The sequence below is a fragment of the Pagrus pagrus genome (assembly GCF_965226575.1).
Source record: "Pagrus pagrus genome assembly, chromosome: 4".
NCBI lineage: Eukaryota > Metazoa > Chordata > Actinopteri > Spariformes > Sparidae > Pagrus > Pagrus pagrus.
This window is the reverse complement of record NC_140188.1, coordinates 18,550,186-18,574,417: the sequence shown is the minus strand read 5'-3', so window position 1 is coordinate 18,574,417 and position 24,232 is coordinate 18,550,186. Positions and strand designations below refer to the sequence as shown.

At 40.8% G+C, this 24,232-nt stretch overlaps 1 protein-coding gene across 1 annotated transcript in view; it reads right to left on the bottom strand.

Moving 5' to 3' along the window:
- Nucleotides 1-492: 492 nt before the first annotated feature.
- The window catches only part of gucy1a2 (guanylate cyclase 1, soluble, alpha 2), a 41,747-nt gene continuing 18,007 nt past the window's right edge, over nt 493-24,232 (bottom strand). Inside the window, exons 5-9 of the mRNA XM_084351321.1 lie at nt 18,716-18,928; nt 17,025-17,297; nt 15,080-15,223; nt 7,963-8,117; nt 493-7,868 (exon numbers count right to left, since the gene is read on the bottom strand). Coding sequence (XP_084207447.1) covers nt 7,649-7,868; nt 7,963-8,117; nt 15,080-15,223; nt 17,025-17,297; nt 18,716-18,928 — 1,005 coding nt within the window. The 3' untranslated portion in view covers nt 493-7,648. The remainder of the gene's footprint in view (nt 7,869-7,962; nt 8,118-15,079; nt 15,224-17,024; nt 17,298-18,715; nt 18,929-24,232) is intronic.

Here is a 24,232-nt window from a genome sequence, read left to right as displayed (position 1 = left end):
CCGTGGATGACCCTGGACATGGATGACAAGCATCGACCATGTTTGTTTCTGCTGTTGAAACCAAGCTTAAACAAATAGAGACCAGTTTCCCATCAGCTTAGTCAGTGGGGGTGAAGTTAATCTTGGCAACAGGACAGTTTACAACAATGTCCTGTAATAATATATGTTAAGCAACGTTTTATTCTTTTAATAAAAATGACATTGTCATGCTCGTTCAGTTGAAGAAAAAATCTCATAAATCCATCATAAGGAAATCATTCAAAATTTGACGTGGAATGAAAAAATTACAATAGTGTTCATGGAAAAAACTTTTTTTTTTCTTAATTCTTGAAATACAAAAAGACATGACTTGAGGGTGGGAATGTTGTGGGACATGTTGGCTTTAGATGGCACACATACTGACATATAAAACATCTGTCTGAAATAGAAAACGAACAACAAAGCAGTGGAAAATGTGATAACGTCATCATTTTGTGAATTACCCCCCCAAAAATCTGCAATAGAATTTTATTACAATTTCTATTTTTTCAGTTTAAATATCTTAAATATATCTCAATCATCCAGATGTGTTACAAGTAGGCCGTCATTAACAAAACATTATGTTTGTACATAGAGAGTGGCAGGGATGACATTTTTTTTATAACACCGAAGTTAGCGTCGCCCTGGTTCCTTCAACAAAAATCCTGTGGGATGCTTCAATTGGATTTAGATTATCGCAGAAAATGAGCTCTGTGGCAAACACAAGTTTATGATACTATTCATACTACTATGATACTTTGTGATACTGATTTTTTACACATAAATGAAAAGAAGTAAAAAGGTACCGTTAGGCTATAACGAACGACATCATGGTCACACGATTTCAGTGTCACCACAACGAAACCTCCTGCTACACTAAACTATAAACACGTTACATCTACAAATTGGAAAGTTGAGGCAGACTAAGGAGTAGAAGAGTCTCCGTGTTCGACACGATGACGTTTTATGTCCTTGACAACCTCTATAGTCTCATTTAGCCACTTGCTGGCAACCGCCTTTCTTAAGACACGTAAACATTTCAATTAATGTGGAGTATTTACTGATGCATTTTATGTCGTAGAACAAAATGAGAAAATCTCTTAAGTTTGTGTTAAACCACAGTTCTTATTTTAGGCATCTAAACAAAAAACCCATTGCCTACGAGACGAGGGAACCGGAAGTGCAACAATGCTAACTTATTTCCCGGTTTTTGGACTCATTCCTGCCGCGCTCTATTGGCAAACTCAATATGTTCTCACACACACACTCACACACATAATGACGACAGTTGCTGGATGTATTTGGCTTTGTCTCACTGGACCCTCCTACACGCACCTCAGGCTCATGACAACACTTGTTCATGTTCGTTGTTTGTCGCAGCTGATACAGTACAGCTCAGTTGTATTGCCGCTGTAACTGTGTTGTTCACCTGTACACATATGAGTGTATGCACTGAGGTGTTGTGGTCCATGACTGACAGCCAAACTGTAGAGAACCAGTACCTGCAACACCTCCACATCATAACAGCAAGCCTAATAGATCCGACCAAACATTTAATTTTACGCCAAGATTTTACAGACTTGGAGACGAGAGCGTTGGACACAAGTTGCGTGGGTGAAGCGCTGATGTAATGTCCTTTATTTAGCCTGGATGCAGAATTCAGGCGCTGCTGAAGTTGAGTGTAAATGACACCAGCACTACATTTATGCTACAATAAATGTTGTATACATTTATGCGTGTATGTATTATAGAATATAGCCGGGCTGGCAGGCAGGGACGCTGGCTTGGAAGAACCTTACCTCAGGCTCAATAACACAACTGTCAGATACACTTCAGAGTGGGTCGACCTGCCTGACATGGACCCTGAGGAAATTCAGTCTTTTTTACTGCAGGACACAATGCAATAGTAGTGTCCGTGTTCCTTTTTCCTTTTCCTTTACTTCTAACATTGTTTGCTTATATACGCTCAGATAAATAAACTGACTTTAAGTATTTAATTACATGTACATTTTCAAGTGTCACATTTAATGCAAACTTTTACCATCATGTTGAGTCAATGTGTATAAATTAAACAACTAGATGTTTGTTTAGGAGAAAATAACCGATGTGAATACTAAACACACACATTATGTTTATGTAGAAGATCCCCTTGGCCTTATTTGTAATATTTGAATAAACATGTAAGGTTGATGTGTGTGTCTGTATCAACTTAATTTAATCAGTACACAATTGAATAGAAACACATTAACAACATGATGTAAAAATAATGATATATCAACATGACAGAAAAACATTGCAATAAATGTGACACTAAGATGTAAAATGAATTAGATGCAAAATGGACAGTTGCGTCGACTTTTGGGTGGTGGCTGCTGTTACACCCTTAACCATAATCAACATGATCATTCTTTAATAACATCTATCTAACATTGTCTACTTGGTTCTTACTCTCAATGTGGATAATGAGACAGAGTTGGCATACATCTTCCATTAATCACATCAAATTGCTGCTTGTCCTGTTTCTTTTTTTTTTTTTCAGTTCCACTAAAATAAGCTGATGCACAGGGGACTGCTTATGGTTTTACTTGTCCATATCACATTTTAATCAAATTTAAATAAAGCTAAAAACACTTTAGGCATCTGTTTGAAATCTGTAGTTTTGAATAAAATGGCCCATGTGGCCTCTCATCATTTGTGAAATTATCCTCAGGGCACAAATAAGGCTGAGCAGTTTCCACTTTCCCAGGCTTTAAAGACATGGGAATCTTCCCTCACGCTCTTGGAAAGCTTAGCGAAGCCTCAAGATCAGTGCTTCTTTTTCTGGCATGCTCCCCTTCTGAAGCCAAAAAAAAGATCACGACCCCCACCCCTCCACGTTTGTCCCTTGATCATCTATGCCCCGTCTGCAGCGGCTCTATACCCCCTAACTATATTTGGCAATTGCTACTGAACCAGGGTTAGGGACGGGCAGGCTGGTCAACACTACTTCTAATCTTCTGAGCCACTGATGTAAACAGATACAGGATGTGCCGGGTGGGTGCTGCAGATTCTGGTTCTCATAATGTCACAAAAACCATGATTATTATCGACCTTTTGGTCTTAGGAACAGTAGTGTCTTTGTTGCCACGAAGCAACAAAGTGTGAACAAGATTAGGCTGCTCTCCAACAGGTGAAGCAAACAACAACAAATTAGATTTAAAATGTCCCCTTCCCCACTCTTTAAATCAGTTCATACTGTAGATAAATACTCTAGACTTAAGATTACAAGGTTGACCCCTAAACGATGGCAGAAGTTCACTTTGTGTTATAATCCTGATATTTTTAGGCTTAAATCAATGCTCCAATGTGTTTGACTGATTGGTTTACCTTCAGGTGTTATTGTTGTCCAGTCCACAGTTTAATACTGCATAGTATACTCAAGCGAGAGGAAACCGTTTTGAAAACTGGTTACAGTTATTTGTGTTTATAGTAAATATATATATATAAACTACGGGCTGTGTGGAAAAATAGTCTCAAAAATGTTGATTTTCATCACCGAAATGTATCTTGGCAGAACTTTCTGATGCTACTCCTCTCAGGGAATCTGATGACAGCTCCAGAAGAGGAATTATTGATGGCGACGATGAAAAAAGTTTCTCACACTTCTAACCCATCTCTAATTCAAAAACTGCTAAAAGGAAAATCTTTTTGACTTTCCTCAAATATGGCACATTGCTTTGTGACGCTGGTGTTAATCTCAGTTAAAGGGCACAATGCCCTTTTGTGGGGGTAAATTTCAGCCAGATGGACATTAGCTTTTGTGTCTGAAGTAAATTACCCTTCTGCTGTTTTCCTTCAAGCTGTGTTTTACATAACATAGCCAGCACATGTTCCTGTTGAATCCCTGCCAGTGAGCTGACAAAGTGTGCTGGTCCTGCCCTTTAACAACCAAACGTACACAACAGAGAGCAGGAACCAGACGTCTAATAATTAAAAAGCAAGACTAGCCGTTGTTGGTGGCCTCAGAACTCAATGGGCACATTTTATTTAATCTTTAAAAGGGTTCAGCTACCTGTATGTCAGTTAGCAAGATGTAGTGAAATAGCAAGATGCTATTCCCTGTCCTGCACCTGGTAAAGTTTTGTATATTAAAAGCTGTAATGTTATGGTTAGGGTTAGGAATTTTTCGCGCTCTAAAATGTATTTTGCCATTTAGAAAAGTTGGTACTAAAGGTTTAGTTATTTGGCACTAACTTGAGCCATGCTGTATAGAGCTTGAGCGATATATGATGAAAACTTTTTACAGTAACAACTAATGTCGAAAAAGGTGCTCGGAGTAATTTATACTGTAATTGTTAAAGTCCCAGTGAAGTTTACTGGTTCAGTGAATCGATGTCCTTTTGGACAGTACAATTTTATTGTTAAATTGTAAAACAACCCAAACCACATTTGAGGGATAATTTAAAAAAATGTGTGTGTATCAGCTGATATCAATATGAGAATTTTTTAACCCCTAATATCGGTATCGGCCCCGAGTATCTATCAGGCTCTGATATTGTGATGTTGTTGTACAACTGAATAAATTTACACCAAGAGGGTAAGCACTTGGGTTTGGCCGTTGAACGATGCCATCGTCCATCGCCGACTACTAATCCCTGACCAACGTAACATCGTGACTCCAAAGGCTTCCCACCAGAGAGCACAATTAAGAGGCGTGTCCCCTCAAGGTTGCCGTCGGTCAAGAGTTGTTGTTGTTGTTTGTGATATGTGAGCAGAGGAAATGAAAAGAAGCATGTTGCTGCTCAGTGCACTAACATTACGTCTCCATGTCCCGTTTATTATTTTCTTATCAAACCAGCTCAGTTAGGCGAACCCAAGACACTCGGTTAAATTTGTGGCAGCAGTGTTTCTTTTCCCGCGGGCAGCTGTTTCTCTCAGTCGTGCCGTTTTTATACACAGCTTTCTTAGCTTAGTTTCTTTTCTAGTCGGCCAACGTTATTTAATGCATATGAGGCTGAACAAAGCTAAGTTACGGATATGTGGTGCGGAGACGAGGACGCATTTGAACCTGGCACAGGGATGTATGTCGATGGTAACGGGAGATGGTTTCCTATGCAGGGTGAGACAGCTGGAGATTGGTGTCAGAGCAACGGTGGCAAACAGCGGCCGCTGCCATGGTGAGCTAATACGCAACTGCTGCCTTACGTCAACACTGAGGGGACACGCTATGATGTCATCATCCATCATGATGTTTCACTGCATGGTCATATGCCAATTTGGCAGACATGGCCCAACACTAGTAAGCACACACAGGTAACACCACTTATTCAAATTTAAACAAACTAAATCATTTTTGAATGTTTTTGTTTCATCAGTTACAAATTAAATTAGTGATGTTGACAAATCTCAGTGTATCTCTATAAATGACATTTCTGTCAACATTAAAAATATCATATTTAATGGAAACTAAAGCCTCCTAAAAATAGTTTGTTCTCCCTTTGTGAGGCCTGGATCAGCCAGCAATTCATTCATGACTTCACTGATGTCACGTCTCTGTGGTCTCAAAAACCAAAGAGAACAATGGCAGCTATGTCATGTGAGTTACATGAAGTATCCAAATGTGCCGAGTCTGTAAAATATTCAAACACTATCCAACTTCAACCCTTCACTTCCCACTTTATGATGACAGTTTATGGAGAATCTGTTTGACAAAAACTTCTGATATTTATTCTCCCACGTCTGGGTGACTGAGCTACGCTGAAGTATTTGGAAGGCCTGAGATTTCCACTGAGTAAATCAGAGTCAGAAAACTTGAATTCTTATCCTGTTGGTTACATTTGTATGGGGCTAGTAAATACTTTATATCCACGTGGTAAACAAAAAGCAATGCAATTAAAAAAGATTATGTACGTAAACGTGAGCCGTGTCAAGCATGCATACTGTGACTATGTGTAGAAGTTAGTATAGTACTATATCATTAGTACTATATTGTGTGTATTATTGGTTCATCTGGACAAAAAACAGATGAACAGAATTTTAAATATTTGAACTCTTTCAGGAACGCTTGATTTATCTGACCAGCGATTCGTGACCATCTCAAAATGAAAGACACAAGGACTGTGACTTGCAAAGTAACGGGTTCATAACTTTTGGCACGTGTCCTTTCCTCACTCAAATCTTTCACTATCCAGTGTAGTTAACAACAAAGAAATGTCCTAACGACAAGACGAACATGAGATAAATGAAGCGCTCCTCATGGTTTTGTTATTTTCAGATATTTAGAATTAATCCATCTTGTGTTTATCCTGATTTGAGCAGTAAAAAAGGCACTGTGCTGGGAACAATTTTAAGTCCTAAACATATTACCTGCAATGAAATGACTAGATTGTAGTTGGTTATATTTTGCTGTGGGTTAGAAGCAGAAAAGGCTCTAAGATCAGCTTAGTACTAGTGTTTTTGGCATTTGTCCCTTGATGGCCCCGACCTTTTGGCCTCTCATTCATCTCTCCCCCATCCCGACCAAGTGGTCCTACGTTGATGGACAGATGTAACAAGCAGCAGATGTTAGACGTATGTTTGGTAAAGCATGACATGGTTTAGGGACAGTTGGAAGGGGAGTTGTACGGTTCTTCAGTAGTGGTCGTCCTTGTACAAGAGGCCATGATGCACAGCAAACACTTGTGGCAATGTTGCCATCTTCTAAAACAGGGGTTTTCAAAGTCTGAGACTGTGGACCTCTCCTCAGACAGAAAAACGCTTACTTGCTTAGTTTCTCTCAATTCCTGGATGCCTATGGGATAATGATTACTGTATGTTATTTGATCACATAGACACTCAACAATTGAGCCAGTATAGCCTAATATTGCTGTTTGACAAAACTTCAGACTACACCAAACACATTACAAGGGTCTGTCCTAAGGCATTTATCTGTCTCTGACTCTTGGAAGGTGGGAAAAACAGACAAATTCCCCCAAACTTCCGATCTCCAAACTTCTCTTCAACCAAATCACTCACTAGGCTACTCTATGTGTTATCCTTTTGATAACTAATGTAATAAGTAATGTATTTGAAGTCCCCACCTCCCACTTTGAAAACCGCTGTTCTAAAAGTTCATACGACTTCATTCCTCAGTGTCCACTTTGATAATGGAAAGTAGATTTGTTCTATTTGCGCAATTCCATTGCTAACGAGTGCAACACTGGTCATATAAATGGTCTCTCTCCGGGTTATCTCCAAGCATTGTTGCCCTCTGGACGCAGGTCAGGCTACTGTTTGGGAGAGAGGACCGCTGGAGAGAGCTAGAAACCAGGTATGGAGCTGAGGAATCCAGCTAGATCATGAAGTTTAATATTAAGGTTTCTCTGCATCAGTACACCTCCTTGGGGACGGGTCCTTGTGAGAAGAGCATCAAGTCTTTCGAACCGTATCTCCCTTTGCTCAGGGGAGATGAGGACATGTTGTTCTTTTTCACTTACAATAAGAGCAAGTTTCATTCATAAATGCCGTCCTGCAGGTCCGAATCCAAGTTTTCACACATAATGCATGTGCATATTCAAAAGATCTGTGTGATCTGTTTCCTGAATGTTCCACAGGTTCAAATCCCACCATCTCACATAATGAATATCTGCATATCCTAGTCTGTGTGTGGGACCTACAAACTTGTTTCTCTTAGAAACATGGTCCCGATGCTGTAGGAGACTTTCCTCATAGAGGCCGGGGGAGCAGAGCGAGAGCTGGTGAGCGAGGCATGGCTGTGAGATGTCCCCGCCTCCAGGAAGTAACATGTCCCTGGGATCTCTTTGGGAAAATTCTCTGGGAGCTCCAGGCGTGAACGTGGGACAAATGAAAAAGAGCGGTCATCTTTCAGCAACCTGTTGAGAAGAGAAATATTAAAAAGCATTTATTGTCAAGATCATGTATACATGCGTGTACATTTGTGTTCATTTTTTTATTACCGTCACTTACTGGTAAGTTGTGGGACTAACATTGATACACCTCGGATGGCTCCCCGACTCAAACTTGCTGGCCAGTGTCACGTTGTTCCCGAACAGGCAATAACGTGGCATTTTTACCCCGACCACACCTGCCAGCACCGAACCTGTGTGGATACCTATCCTTAGCTGAGAGAGAAAGGGACGAAGAAGGAGAAAAAACAGGTAAAGGGTGAGAGAGGGTTCAGAAAAACAGTACAGTAGTGTTTCATTTATATTCCTTGACAGCACACATGCACTTCTTTAAATGGAAGTTATGCAGCTGGTAGTTGGTCAACAAAAAAGCTACTTTTTTGATGATCAGTGAATCACTTATCAACTAAAAATGCAAAACATTCACTGGTTCCAGCTGCTCAAATGTGAGGGTTAGATGATTTTCTCTGTCATTTTTGATTGAAAAAAACTGAATATATTTGGGTTTTAGACTGTTGGTCAAGTAAAACAAACAATTTACAAACCTCAGTTTGGGCTCTGGGGAATTAAATAGTACATGTCTCACTATTTTCTGACTTCTTTTACATATTAAAGACCAATTCACACCTTACTAGTATAACCGGGGAACCTCATGTGTGTGTTTCATGCGCTCTGCCTCCTGAGCTACAACCGCCCACTATTTGCAGCTTATTTAGATCAAGTAGCAGATGCTTTGTGGCTGTACTTGAATATGACAACATTTTGCTTCTAACCTCCTCTGTCACTTATTTTAAATGTCAATATCGCACAACTGTTGACTGCTGTTCAAGATATTATGAGCCACTGTCAAATTTCATTCTTGTTCAGTTGCCTGACAACAGAAAACCTGAATCACAGAGGTGCTAATATTTTCACACAACCTCAAAGAAATAATGGAAATGGCATGGATTAACAACCAAAAAAAACACAGACAGCAGTTATTACAAATTACTAGAGGTCCACAGGTAACATCAGTCCTGTGCAAATAGGGTTTAAGATTAATTAACAAAGGAAATAAGTGGAAGATTAATCAATATGATTGTATTGTTATTTGCAGTCCTAAGCCCTATCCGCACAGGACTTTTATTATTATACTTTTATTAACTATAGTTATTTGTAATAACTGTGGAGACCATCGGTGATTTTAATCCTTTGTGAATCTGTCATGTCCGTAATTTGTTATGTGAAACTTCCAGCACAAATTACCTGCCATGTTTCACCAAACACACATGCTATTTGTTCATTCTGCAGCACAGAGGTGATCTTGTTTTCAACCAGAAGTGTGCGCATTGATCCACTGTACTGCGGCAATCACACTTCCACATTAGCGTAGCTGTTATTGTCTAATCTGATATCTAGTGGCAGCAGATTTTTAGAGCGATGAAAATCTTAAAATAGAAAGAGCGAGAGAGGGAAATTAATCAAATAAATGATTGCTTCCATCTCCTCTTGGTAACAGATACAGGGCAGCAACATGGTGCTCATATAATAATCTGGCTGAAGTATGAATCTATAAATGACTGGAGGCAGAGTGAAAGCAATCCAGCCATCATTCCAATTTGACCATTGCACTTCATGGCCACTCGACCGACTATTGATATCCTCCACTTGGAAACAACAAGTCATCACACATACAGCGCAGACACACACACACACAAACACACACACCACCACCACCACCACCAACAACAACAACAACAAAAGCCAGTGGAACCCAGTAGATTTCTAATGATCCGCTTGAGCATCACATCACCTAGGTATCCAACGCCACTACGTGCATGCCAGCACACTGCAAGGTAGCCATGGCAACAACAGGCGATGGGGGTAGTGAGGTAGAGAGAGCACGGACATACAGAAAGACAGAAAGAAAGACAATGGCGAGAGAGTGAGCAAGAGAGACAGAGAGAGAGAGAGAGAGAGGCAAAAATAAACTTATAATTAGAAGGCAAAGCCTTGACAGCAGAGGAGGAGAGATAAAGAAAACAAGAGACGGAAAGCCAGAGAGAGAGAGAGAGAGAGAGAGAAAGGGCTGGTAGGTGAACTAGTGTGACCTATTTTTCAGCTAAACTGCTTACAAATGGCCGTGCACTTGTCTGTCTGTCTCTACAACAGACAACCACTCACAGCCACACACAAACAAATCTGCATCCAGCGCCCACTCTCCTCTTTATTTCTTAGTCTCAAAACACAGACACAGTAACACTCATACACTCTTCCCCTCCTTTTCACTATGAGTCAGCATCCCACAGCACATGGCCCTCGGCGAGCCAATGAGCACATGGCGCAGCAGCACAGACGACCAATCACGTTGCAGCCTCCGGTCAAGCTGACAGAAGGATACAGCGATGGAGAAAGACTGAGACAGAGAGAGGGGGAGTTGTTGCAGAGTCAATGCTGTTTCATATGCAGCTGGCAGTTTTTTAGCTTCACTGGGCTAAAACTAATGCAGTCAAAGACAACAGTCCTGCAATAAACCCTACCTGCATGAAGGTTATCATTTTGAGTTTTTGTGTAAACTGAGAAGGTGTTGATTGAACTTTATGGTCATATTGAAAGCTGTTGAACTGCTGCTTCCAAAAAGATCATTCAATTGATTTACCACCTGTCTGAAACAGTTTCCACATGACACGAGGCAGCCAATCCTCATGTTTAAGAGGCTGGAACCAACAAATGTTGACATTTTTTATTGAAAAATGACGAAAAATCGATTATCTACAATAGATTGAAATTAATTCTTTTCTCGATCGACTTTTCTTTTCAATTAATTTACTAATCGTTGCAGATCTACTTCGATGTACCCCTTTTAACTCTTAACTCATTGTATCACATAAACTGTCAACTGAGTGAACTTCACTTGTCTCATCTCATCTCAAAAATGCTGTAGTAAAAGAAAAAGGAAGGAATGAGAGATGTAGGTCTGATTATTTCAACAAAGTTGAATTTTAAACAAGATCCAATTTGGTTATAAATAGTTTACGAGTTGCACCTGAACGCACCATGAAGTCCCTGTCCACATGTCGTCCGATGCATGTGTACTGAGTACTAACGTAATAATGTAGCAGTGACTTCTGAGGAGTCATGGGTCGGAACGTGAAGATGTTGATAGGCGTCATCCAATCACAAAGTCTCTAGTTTTGATGTGTTTCTCTGCTGACATCTCACTCCTCTGTATATTCCTCTCTGTGAGGCCCTGGATCACTCTCTCCATTTCACCCTCACTAAACACTTTCTCTCAGTTCTCTCTCACAGCTCTCATGCTAGTTTGCATAACAGTGCAACACTGGCCGGAGTTGAGTGCACTCACTGAACAGCATTTATCGTGCTGAAGTGCTGAATATCTCTATAACCCTCCTTTATACCAACATGAAGTGAGGAGAGATAAGAAAGGGGAGAGCATAACAGAGAGGTGCAGAATTTAGAAAAAGCAAAATAACAGTAAAAAACTGAGAGGAAAAAGCAAGCAAGAAACTGAAGACTAAAATGAAAGGAGTGGGTGAGAAAGAGGCTGCAGAGGAGAGGGTGAGGGAACGAGAGGAGGGGGGAGGAGAGAGAAAGTGGAAGAGCAGGAGAGCAGGCCAAAAATGCTTGGCAGGGCCTTTCTATTTCGAGACAAATGGACAATGTTAGGTGCACAGCATTACACAGAACAGCGTCCTGTCTGTTATCCAGCAGCTATCTGTTGTAGCTTCTCACTCGCATACATGTTTTGTTCCTATCTGTGTCACCGTCTATATGTATTTTTAAGGCAATAACAAATGCGCTCAGGGGCAAAAGAAAAAATAAGTCTTCTCGAACATAAAAACTGGTTTTGAAAAGACTAAAACCAACAATGTCAGTCAGTCTCTCAATACTTTCTGAATTACCAATCATGTCTGCGGCACTCAGCCCCAAGCCCATTTAATGCTTATGAATATATAAAGACAAGTCACAAATATGTCGTTTCATTTTTAAAGAAGGCTCAGTCGTTCCCTGAAACAACAGAGCATTTTAGTTTCAAATGTTACTCAATCAGAAATAAATAGTGCACTTGTAAGAGGTTGTTTACAATAAGAAAAATATAGAATATCACCAGCCTTATCCTGTAATACTGAATACAGTGAAATGAAAGAAAGAGCATGACAACAATGACATAATTGTTAACATCTTTCACAACTGCTGTATGCTACAGTTGTGGGTTCAGTTTTACTGTTTGCAAAACCAGAAATATAATGCAACCTACTGTAGGTGATGACTTCGACTCATATCTACGTTGTGAAGTTGCAAGTAAGCACCCCGTTTCCCAAAGCTACCAAGGCAGCCTAACAGTGATGGGTGGCCTTTACAGGGACTGGACTGAGGATAGACATAAATAAACATTTCCTGTGTTCCCTTTTTATTCTTCTGAATTAACATGAGAGGTTTAAACTCAATTCCCTCAGTTGTGACTCTTTAATTCCCATCCAACTTAATATATAACTCCATAAGTACATTAAATACTGTTAAAAGGAGCTCGACATGGACACGACATGGATTTAGTGTTAATTTTGTCTTGATGAATCAGAGCGATAACCATCTGAAGGTGGATCAACGCTCACAGCACCAGCTATAGCCAATGTGATGAAAAGTGGACAGTTCTACCATTAAATCGATTTATTTTTCACAGCATGTTGCACCATTTTACTGCAGTTTATCTTTCTATCTCAGGTTTTATCTCTCGCAACTGTTTTAAACACACAGTCCTAGACTCAGGCGCAAATGTTCACGAATGGAAAGGTTTTTAAAGTTTTAACGTTACGTTATGTTTAGTCACGTTCGCTGATTCCTTCATCACTCTCTGACTCTCTCCCGGTAGTTACAGCAACAGGTGACCAAATGAAACGCACCCTTACCTTGAGTAAACTTACAGATTTCTCTCGGTTTAAACATTGTTGGACACATTTGGGATAATGTAAATAAACAACTCAACAAAATATTAAACAAAGGTCTTGTTGTTTTATAGACATTTTAATGCAGAAATGCTACACATTATACCTGTAAATGTCCCATCGCTAGCATGCCAAAATAAACCAAAAGGAACTATCACATGCTGTAGGGTCGAATGCAGCAACGTTATCTGCAGGTAGTGAATAAGCCAAAGAGTAAACCATTTGAAATTCATTCCTGCAATAATGTCACTCAGGCAACCCTCGGGAGGTTGTGTTAGGTGAAAGCACTGTAAGCACAGCTAAAGCATCTCATCATATCTCCTCTTGATACAACACTGAATGGAGGAAGAGAAAAAAAGGAAAAGAGAACCGAAATAAGAAAAGCGAATGGGCGAAGCTAAGAGAGAGGAAGAGAGAGCGACGGAGAAAGAGCTGAGACTAAAACCACACTCAGAAGCATGTGGGACATAAATAGAACAAAACGTCACATACAACTCAAGCGTCATCCTCCACTGTAAACACAAATGTATCAAAGTTAAGAAACATCCCACATTATTTAAGTTCAATTATTTCTTACAGTACTCTGTGAATTTTGTCAACCTCCACCTGTTAGTGTTCTCCTTTACCACAGCCAGGCTCTACAGCGAGGCATTTCACTTCATATGAAAGGTTGGCAGGTGTGTGTAGACACATGCAGCTGGGGAGAATGTGAACAACTCAAACACGGACACACACTATAAGGTGCACCATGTCTCTTGCCTCGTTTCATGAAAACGCACTCCACTGAACCATTAGTGTCTCTTTCTCATAGTTTTCTCTTTTCACCTACTTTAGCCATAAACAACACAGGAAACGTGCATATGTTTGTAAATAAAGTAAATGATTGCTCATAGCAACAGGAGTTTTCTAGATTTTATCATGCAAGTCCAGACACTAAGATGATAACTGCCAAGTCACTTCTTATCCATTCGTTAAAATATCATTAATCCATCTGTCAATTCCAGTCTCCTGTACCTCCATCCATCCATTCATCCATCCAACACCGTACATGTCAATCACAACACGAACCCTTTCAGTCAATAATGTGTTCTGTTGTCACCATGGAAACTGCACATGTTGCGGTCCATAGCGCTTTAAACTTGACTATCAGCGTGCATTCTGAAATGGTCAACAATGTGCAGATACAAACACAAAACTTTTCAGAACCAGAAAACCATTTACAAGGTTTTAGATGTTGGCAAAAACAGACACAGGCACACAGATGCACTGTCCATTCACACTACTGTGAGAAAAGGCAAAGATTGAAGGAAACTGTCCTCAGCAGGAAGTGGTAATGGCAGTACTGGCTAATTCATTTACTTCAAAATGAAGGTCCAAAGAAAGTCTTGGTGGTGGTTGGCTTTAGCCTGGTAATGGGGCAAGTAAATCTGTTGTTAATGCATAGTAGATCTGAACGACGTGGTCAAAAATGTATTTGTCTTTTGTCTTTGGTACTGTTCTCCACCAGAGTTGCAAAATGTTGCTCAAAATGTTGGATTTGTGTCACGGAGCTCAAGCATGAGATTGTCTATTCCTCTATCTGTTTTTCTCACCTGGATTGTTTCTGCCCTGTTGACTTTCTTCATCAACAGTATGTTTTATAAAGTCACACAAAAAACATATGTCACATTTTGGCTTTTTTGAAGCACAATTCTGTTTTCACAACAGGAGGTGAGCCATGTAAGCCAACAGAATGTCATTTCACCAACCAGGTGCTTTTATGAAACAACAGCATTAGTATGCCTACATTAAATATAAGTGGTTGCGTCAAAATCAGTTCATTAATGAATATACAGGAGGGAAGTAATACCCAAGATTGTGTTTCTATGCAGTACACCAGAGGGATAGAGTGAAGGCAGTTTGTCCACGAGTTAATCGATTGCAGATGGTGTCGTTCTCCCTGTTGATTGCTATGCTAAATGCTAAAATGGGTCGCCAAATATACTTGGGCAGCTGTTAATATACCTGCGCAGCCTGCCCGTGTAAAGACTGTGAGTGGGAAACACTTCATTGTAAACACTGCCCTGCCATAGTGCAGCTGCAGCTCAGTAAACAGCACACATGAACTACAGAGTTTTCTGCAGCCTTCATGTAGTGGTGGCAACAGGAGGAACTGTTACATCTTAGGGCTGAATCCTTTACATGCTACAAAAGTGCTTCAGATGCCCACATGGCGGACAGTGAATGAAAACTTACCTTTATAGGTTTCCCATCAGGTGTCAGCACTTCCTCGGAAAGTTCCATCATCTTCAGGGCCATGTGTGCAATTGGCTTTGCATGACTATCAACCTTCTTGTGAAGTCCTCCTGCCACACAGTAGGCATCACCTATTGTCTCGATCTGTGTGAGAAATGGAGGAGGAAGGACAGAAACTGAAATGAATAAGTGTGACTGTGAGTATATGCTGATGTGTGAAATTAAGTGGCCATTCAACAACTCATAGGATCTCCACTAAGTAGTGGAAATCTAAAGCACTCCTTCATTCCTCTTGTAATGTAACAACTACAGTGTCAGTCTGTGTCTCTCTCTTAACCTTTATCATTCAAAACAAGAGTTGGTGAACATTTGGAGCGGATCGTAATAAAGCCTTGCACTGCTTCTGACCCAGTCTGAGAAGTCAAAAAACCTAGGCATAAAAATCAAAGCATTTCAGTTACGTCTTGCCACTAATATGCAGACATACACACATCCCCTACAGCACCCATCCTGAAGTTCACTGAAATACCACTTAAACGTTACCATGTAGTGTCACATAAACACAGCCAATAATCACAAAAGCTTAAATCTAATTTCATGCTTTTAGAGTTAGTTATATATCGATATGGGAATTTTTCACTCTCAAATATCGGTATCGGCAATAGCCCCGGAAATCTAATATTGGTCGTGCTCTCGTTAATATCCATGTTTGCTAGCTAGCAGTCTGTTTCACTGTCTTTTTGGTCCATTGTTACATTAATTTGCACATTACTGCAGCCAACAGCGTAAAATCACATGGTAAGAATGTGTCTTGCATCAACCAGAAGTACATGGACAGGCACAAAACAAATAAATCAGGGACGTGTCGTGAAATCATTGCTCTGTAGTGCTACTGTTGGTCAAGGTAGCTTTCATTCAGTCATAATCATGATCTCATTCCCAAAATTGGAGGACAGTCATCCCTAGTCCCTGACTGACTTTACTATGCCTGCAGTATAGCAGCAAGTCTTCTTTGAGAATTACTTCCTAAAGGCATTAAAACGAGCACATGTGAATAAAGCAAACAGGCAGAGATGTGTTGACATATTTCCTGTTGATGGAGTGAGATACTGTAGGTGTCATGACAGTTGACACTGTCCTTATAAGGAAAGAAAATAGACAGCACAAGAGGAGAAAGAGGTGTGGAAAAGGAAACTCGGAGACAAACTGCTCTCATTTAGGGCTGCCACCGGCTAAATCATTTCAACAGTAACCATGACAATGGCAACATATGGGTGCCTCAATCTCTTCACCATGTCCTCCTGCTCCTGCTTTCCCTTTCACACACACACTCACTCTTCAACTGCTATACACATAAACCTTCTTACAATCACTCAATCTCTCTACATTCCTCTCTGTATCTCTTCCTCCCTTCCTCTAGACATTTGAGACGTGACATTTCTGAGAGATAACACGGAGGAGACACATGTTTCTTATGGGAAAATGACAAGTATATGTTGTCGTTACAAAGACTGAGACAGAGAGGAAGGATGACGATAAGCAGAAAGAGTAAAAATGGAGAGAAATACTGATCTGATGATAGAAAGTAAAGATGAAAAGAGGGAAAGACAGCACACTACAGATAACTGCAACTAGAGCCAAAGCCACACTGTCACGTGGGCAATATTGACACATCTTTCTTAAGCTTCCACAGACTGGCCATTAATCAGTGACTTTTTCCACAACACAAGTACACCCACACATGACAGCACATACACACACAGAGCAGGGCCGCCCATAAGGGGGGGAGGCTGTCTAGGGCCCAGTCGCTCAAGGGGCTCATGGAGGCTAGGCAAAATCATGTTAATCAAAAGCAATGATCAAATTTCATTTTAAACTAGCAATATTACTCAACAGATAACTATAGCATAAAAAAGAGGATGTGTGTAACTTTCTGCCTGCTGACCTTATAAACATCCAGGATGCCACACTGGTAGTCGAAGCGTGTGTACAGCTCGTTCAGCATGGAGATGACCTGCATAGGTGTGCACTGGGCGCACACAGCAGTAAAACCCACGATGTCCGAGAACAGCATGGTAACGTCGTCAAATTTGCGAGCGGGCACTGGCTGACCCTGCCACAGCTTCTGTGCCACATCACCCGGAAATATGGAATAAAGGAGATCCACGGTTCTCCTCTTTTCCTCCTCCAGTGCCTGGTGAGTCCGCTCTAACGTGGCCTGGGAGAGGAGAGAAGAGAAGGAGATTAATAGGTTTTGTTGTGTTTTGCACTTTGCTTTGATGAAGGCACTGATGACAGCGATTCGGAGATGTGGGAGTACTGCACCAAATTAAAACTGCTGGTGCATGTAAATGTATTCCTGTATTAATTTGATTTATTTTTGATCGTGTGTGTATCTGCATATGCTTATTTGTGTCCGTGGGCGAGCTTCGTAATGCCAAATCTGTCTGATGCAGCGCTATACCATTGTTCAAGCAGGCAGGGCAACTAAGCTATAGCTATTTATAACAGCGGCCTGGGGGAGTAAGTTGCAGCGAGAGAGCGATGCAGTGAGCAGACGCATAAGATTGGGTCAAGACTCAGTGACTTGCTCAAAGGTACTTTGAAAGCAAATTAAAGGAGCAAGTCCCAGGAGCAACACTCTTCCAGCCAGGATAGATTTAAAGGTGCAGTAGGCGATTCTTGAGAAAGATAGTTTCTCATTTCCACGTCTGTAATGGAAAAGTAACGTACACCAAGAAGGTAGTGAGATGCTGATCACTGGAAGTCGACTCGTGTCGCACACTCTGGCTCCATATGCATTTTTCTTTCTAATCTGATGACATTTTGTCCCTCTGGCCTTCTTGTTGATTGGGGTTGTTGATCTCGAATAAGGCCTGAGGGCCTAAACATCATCAGATTAAGAAGATAAACACATATGGAGCCAGAGTGTGCAACACTTTTTTCACATTCCCAGGTCTTGTAACTACCATGATGGAAAACAAAGATAAAAACCTACCAAATTCACTATTTCAAGCGTCATGGTCACAGGTTATTTGTCATTTTGATTGGTTGACAGAAGGTGAGTCTCCTTTTGTTGAGGCCATAATAGACAATGAATGATAACCCTCATTTTTTAAGTATTTTAGTTCAGTTTCTGTCTGTGTCTATTGTTAAATAAATTTAACGCCGAGCTCAGTTCATGGTTGGCACCACAAACATAGAATCCTGGGCTGGCCACAAACCACATGGTGAAAGCAACTGAAGCTTACTGGGGTTCAGGTAAGGCTCACATGCTTTCTAGCTGCTGTCAACAGAAGGCATTCAATGTATGTGATGGCCTGTTAGTAGCTGGTGAGGCTTAGTAGTAATTTAATCCCCTAGAATGCATGTCAAATCATTTCACCAGTACTACCTGCGCTGTGACACAAGCTAGTGCCTATGCTTAGATTATATAATCAGCTTACTGTGAATTTCTCCATGCTTTTCAAACAGTTCCGGCAGATGGAGTTTACGTTATGAATAGGTGGCTTCACAAGAAGTCACAAAGAAGAGCCCATTTTTTAATGATGGGAAACTGTTCTTGTAAACTCAAGTTTCCTCAGTTGTCCTGCTCTGTAAATAAAAAACAGACACAGAATAAAGCAACCACTCTACCTTAAGTTTGTCCATTCTCTTCTTCAGGCCATCCTGGGCCTTGGCCTGCTCCCCCACCAAGATAACATCCCGCGTTGCATCATGGATGGGGATATCTGACAAGTGGAGTCCTCTGCCCATCAGCTCCTCCAATTTATCAACACGAGGCGAGCCCAGGAACATCAGGGAGCAAGACTCGGGCACGTGGATCATCTGACCCTTCAACTCCATCACCTGGCAGGGAGAGCAATCAAATTGGGAAAGAAAGGTTGAATTAAGAAAGTCAAGCCTTTGTTCAATTTCTTACAGGAATTCACTTAAAAAGATAATGACGATCCTGATCATATGCAGACTGCAGAAATGTACTGATCCAGAGGACACGGGGGATGGAAGGCAGATGTTCAATATCAGCCTCTCGTTTACTAAGAATGTTATGTCCACCTGTTGCTTTCCTCTGACCAGTGTGCTCCAATGTAGTACTTATTTACTGTATGTGTACTAGTCAAATAACTCCCTTTCTCTACATGAATACCAATGTGAAAGGCTGAATCAAGAATGAAGCTTTTGCTCTTTGATGTTGACTGGGGGAAACCTGAACTCTTGAAACAATACTGAATTATTAAAAATGTATTTATATTCCTGTATCCAACTTCAATGCAGGTTTATGGAAACATCTCAAAGTCATATCATGGCAACGGCAAATGGATATTTGGCCGTTTAGCTTTGTAAATGCCTTAACACACAGAAATAAAGCTTTTTTTCATTCTAGTGTTATAGGGTGGCTTTTTCCATTGAACGTCCATTTTAGAAAATATTTGAAGATCTTGCGCTGTGTTATTTTTGGAAGAGAAAAATAGCAAACAGCCATGGTCATTTTCATAATAACATACTATAAATGTATATGTATAATGTACCCTAAAGATATTAAAATGCTTAGGCCTGAGATTATACTGTAACCCTGTCTCTACTGCATACTATTGTAAACCTGGATACAAACACACACACTTATGCACATGTCAACACGCACACAATGTTACATAAATACATACAGATTATAATTGCAGCATAAGCAGATTACTGTGATTTAGTAAACACTTTGAATTCCATTAAGCAAGGCCAGGTCTAATGTATAATGCATGCTGACCTGTATGAAAAGAGCCTGTAAAGACTGGGTAAACTGGTGACCTTGTTATTAGGGAGACAATCCTGTCATCATCATAATTTCAGTGACTTGACCCACGCAGTCCATCCATATGTCCTTAAACAACAAATGCTTGACCTATGATCTAATGCATATGTAATGTCAAAAAACAATATTTCTGTCAGAAGACCTGATCATTTTGAATAAACACTAACAAGGCTGCAAATCAACAAACAACTGCAATAAGAAGTAATAAGTTTCACTAGCTTCTCGACATTTTGCTCACAAGCACTTATACACGTGCGGGACCTGCTGAATGTCCTCATCACGGGTGTGAGGAGTACAAACTCTGTAGAAGAGAGAGATTCAAAGAGACATGGGTTGCTAATTACCCAAGCAGATGTTGAAGAAAGGCATTACTGCCCTTTTGAATACGACTCTTAGCTGTTTCACGGTGATAACTACCTCTGCGAGGCACCCTGTGGATAAACCACTCTTCTCCTTCATCCTCGACATGATTTCTCTCTCACCTGCTCACTCCTTTACCCTGTTCCTTTTCTTTAGTTTCTCTTTTGGCTTCTCTCTCCTTCTTTCATTCCAGCCTCCCTCTCTCTCCCTCTCTCCCTCTCTCTCTCTCTGCCATTACTTCTCTCTCTCTCTCTTTCTCCATAGTGTCAGATAGATTATTCCGCCAGTGAGCACACTGCAGCCCTGTTTTATTTATAGCACAAGGCTCTCCTAGGTCTGCATAATACATACAGTCTACATCTACACACACACACACAGTATTTCCCTTCACACAAACACAGAGAATACGTCCAACAGGGAGCTAAACAGCCTGTCTGTTTCTCAGAAACTCTGACATACATACATATAAACACACATGCAAACATATACGCACATATGCAGCCTACGACCCACTGGGTCCGAGTTCAAGACACACCCATTCGCTAAAACACAACTAGGCGTGATTCAGTGCATATGAACTGCTGACACACACACACACACACACACACACACATTCAGTAGTTCAGCAGGCACGGTTATTCTACATTACTGTAAATGAACATTGGCCTACTGTATGCCTAACATCTGCAGTGTCGTACGGGAGTTTCAGAAATACTGCAAATATATATATATATATATATATACTGTATATATATGTAAATATACAAAATCTATGACGTAACAGCAATTAGCTTGGTGAGTATAGTGTTGATAGTAATACTAGGAATTAAATATACTGTAGATGAAATGAGATGAGTTATCTTTAAAATCTATATGAATAGAGTACAAAAAAAAGACTCAAAAAGATTTTTTGTGCTTTGAGACATCTGACTGGATTGAAGAAAATGCATTTTGGCTTAAATGTGTAATTTTGTGGAATTAGACTGCTACAGTTACAGGTTATAGGTGATTTGTTAAAAGTAATTTGCTACTGCAGGTCCTGCAACTTGCACTACACATTAAAAATTGCAAGGTGCACTTTTGCTTGTTCGCTGGAACAATGCCTAATCAGGTCTACCTCAAAACGCCCTAAGTTAAATCCAAGGTCGCTACACAGTGATAACCAGACTTTGTAAGTTTCCTGTGTGCACTCTAATGCCTCAAATGTGGGTTTCCCTGTATCACAGCATCAGGGGGGGGGACCCTGCCAGTGGCCAACATCTTCATCAATCCACCTTGCTGGACTGGCATAACCTTCGAGGACTGCAAGACGACTGCCGTCAATGTTCAAACAGTTTTTGTGTAACGGTGTCACTGCTTCTTCCTGTTACACAATGAAGGTTAAAATTTCCGTCTAACCACAGCGGTGACTTTTTAAATCATGTACAGTAGGTATAATTATACCATTGTCTCACCGCCTTACTCTCAGTCTGCTTCTTTGTCACTCTCATTTTCTGTCTTACTCTGTCACAAATTCATACACACACACACACAAACACACACATACACTGATGCACAGACACAGACATACATAGACACACACATACACACATCCCTTGAGGCAGTTGTGTTGGCCTAGTTGTGCGTCTCTGTTTAACTCAGCAACTCTCTTCTCCTTCTGCCTGCATCCCTGTCATCACAGCAGAGAGACAGAGGAGGTGAGTGAACGAAGGGGGAAGGAAGGGCAAAAGGAATATTGCGGTTAGTAAAGAAAGCAATACAGAAAGAGGGGGAAGGGTGGGAGAGATGTAAGACATGGAAAGTGCGGTGGGAAGTCTGAATGAAGAATTATGAGAGATGGGAGCATTGTAGCTCATCCATCCACCCAGCTTGAAAGCAAAAAGCAAAAAGAAAGAGACAAAAGCTTGATGAGACAGTAAAACAGTTAAACTTTTGGGAGGCAGAAGGTGAAGAAGGCATGTCGAATGTGTTCTTATCAAAGCAGATGTGAATGCAGCAAACTGCAAGAGGACAGTATGTTGTGTCCTAGTCCATTATGTACAGTAGTGATTCTTCTTCGCAGCATGTTGTTACATGGAGCGCTTGTTAAAGGTCACTGCATTGTCACTACAAGGAAATTGCAATTTTCCAAGGTAGTTACGCACATTTGACTCTGACATGTCTTCAGAGATAACGTATGTTTATATAATATATATTATGCTCGAAAACAGCGGCTTGTGCAGCAAAAGGAAAACAATTATATTGGGAATGTTTTTGGTTAAATACATCAACAAACCCGGGCATCCCTGCAATGCTACAGAACTTCATTATAATGCTGTTTGTCAGAAATTTTATATTTTTTTAAAAACTGCAGCTTTTGCGATTTGGATATAGCAATTTCGATAATATTTCGATTATGTGCAGCTCTGGTTTATACAAATATATATGCAATATTTGTATGTATCCACTTACACAGGACATCAAATTCAACATCTCCAAAGACACCCACAATGGGATGGTGAAGCTATCAGTATAGCGACTTGAACATTTGCTGGGCCTATGCTTTTCCAGACCTTGACATGTCAACAGGGAACTAACCTAGCAATTCTCCGATGTGTAATTATCCAAAGCCAACGTTTGTATTCAAATCAAATGTATTGATTACTGTCTAGCGATACAGAATTGTATATATTTGTGTTTATAAATGACAGAGCTTTGTTTTTACTGCACTTGTTGATGTAAATGTTGTACCGTATGATAGTAAGGCTTGAGCAGCCCACACTGTGTTGTTCACATTTTTTGTATTAGGATTATCAAAATGTACAGATTCAGGTTGCTATCGCCATAGGCAACAGGGAGCTGAAGGTGGATGAAAAGAAGAGAAGGGAGGGGGAAGGAGAAAAAAAACAGCTGAAAGGGCCAGAGGTGGCAATCGAGGCAGAAAGAGAGGGGGAGTCAGGAGAGGAGAGGAGAGGAGAGGAGAGAGAACACGAGGAGAACGAGACTCACTGGACTTGAAAAATGGAGAGCAGGTACGAGGGAGAAAGATGGAGAGAAGGATAGCAGGAGGTGGAACGGACAGCTAATGGATTGTCTTTTGTGAGCGGACTCTGGCATGTCAACAGACTCTCATTTGCATGAACAAGCACCGAGCGGCAAAGAGTCAATGAGTCAGCCTCCCTCATCCTTCTCTCTCTCTCTCTCTCACACACACACACACACACACACACACACACACACAATGCTGCAATGCTCTTATCTTGTCAGACCCTGGCTATATTGTGCAGTACTCTTACATCCCACTCTCACACAGAAACATGTACACAACCACAGACGCACAAACAAGCAGCCTAGATAAACGCTATATTACAACCTTGTGCCTGGCTGTTTCAGACCAGAGTCAGCAGGAGCTTTAAATGCTGATGTCACAAAACATCACACCTGTGAGGTAAATTCATTTTAGACTTGAATCAGGGGTTGATACAAGTCTTTCGGAGATGAGCAAGTGGCATACTGCCGGATCCATGCAAGCAATGTGAAAAAAAACACTGACAATGTTTAAATGCAGTTTTTGTGTCAATCTGCTGACAAACCAACCAACCAACCAACCAATAAACAGACACGGGTGGAAACATAATCTCCTTGGCGGAGGAAGGAATCGTTTGTTGTGGCCCTTCATTGCTTAACACAATCAGTCTGCACCAGGTTGACAAATTTAATAAAGATGCCAAACTGACCCTTTTGAAAACCCAGTAAATGGGGGAAATAACCAAAATAGATCAAATAAGGCAATACAGGTCCAGATCCACCATCATAAACCTGCTTTAACAATTTTTCTCTCTGAATTTGAAGAGGTGTCACTCATAGCCCAGCACCGACTAATGGGAACAATGCTAGCCACAGGTGCTACAGGAGGTGCACATTGAGTGTGCAGGGTGCCGCCGCGAAGCTGACAGTGCTCATGAACCAAGCAGGCAGGGTAGTGAGGCAGTCTCGCCAAGTCAGTTTCA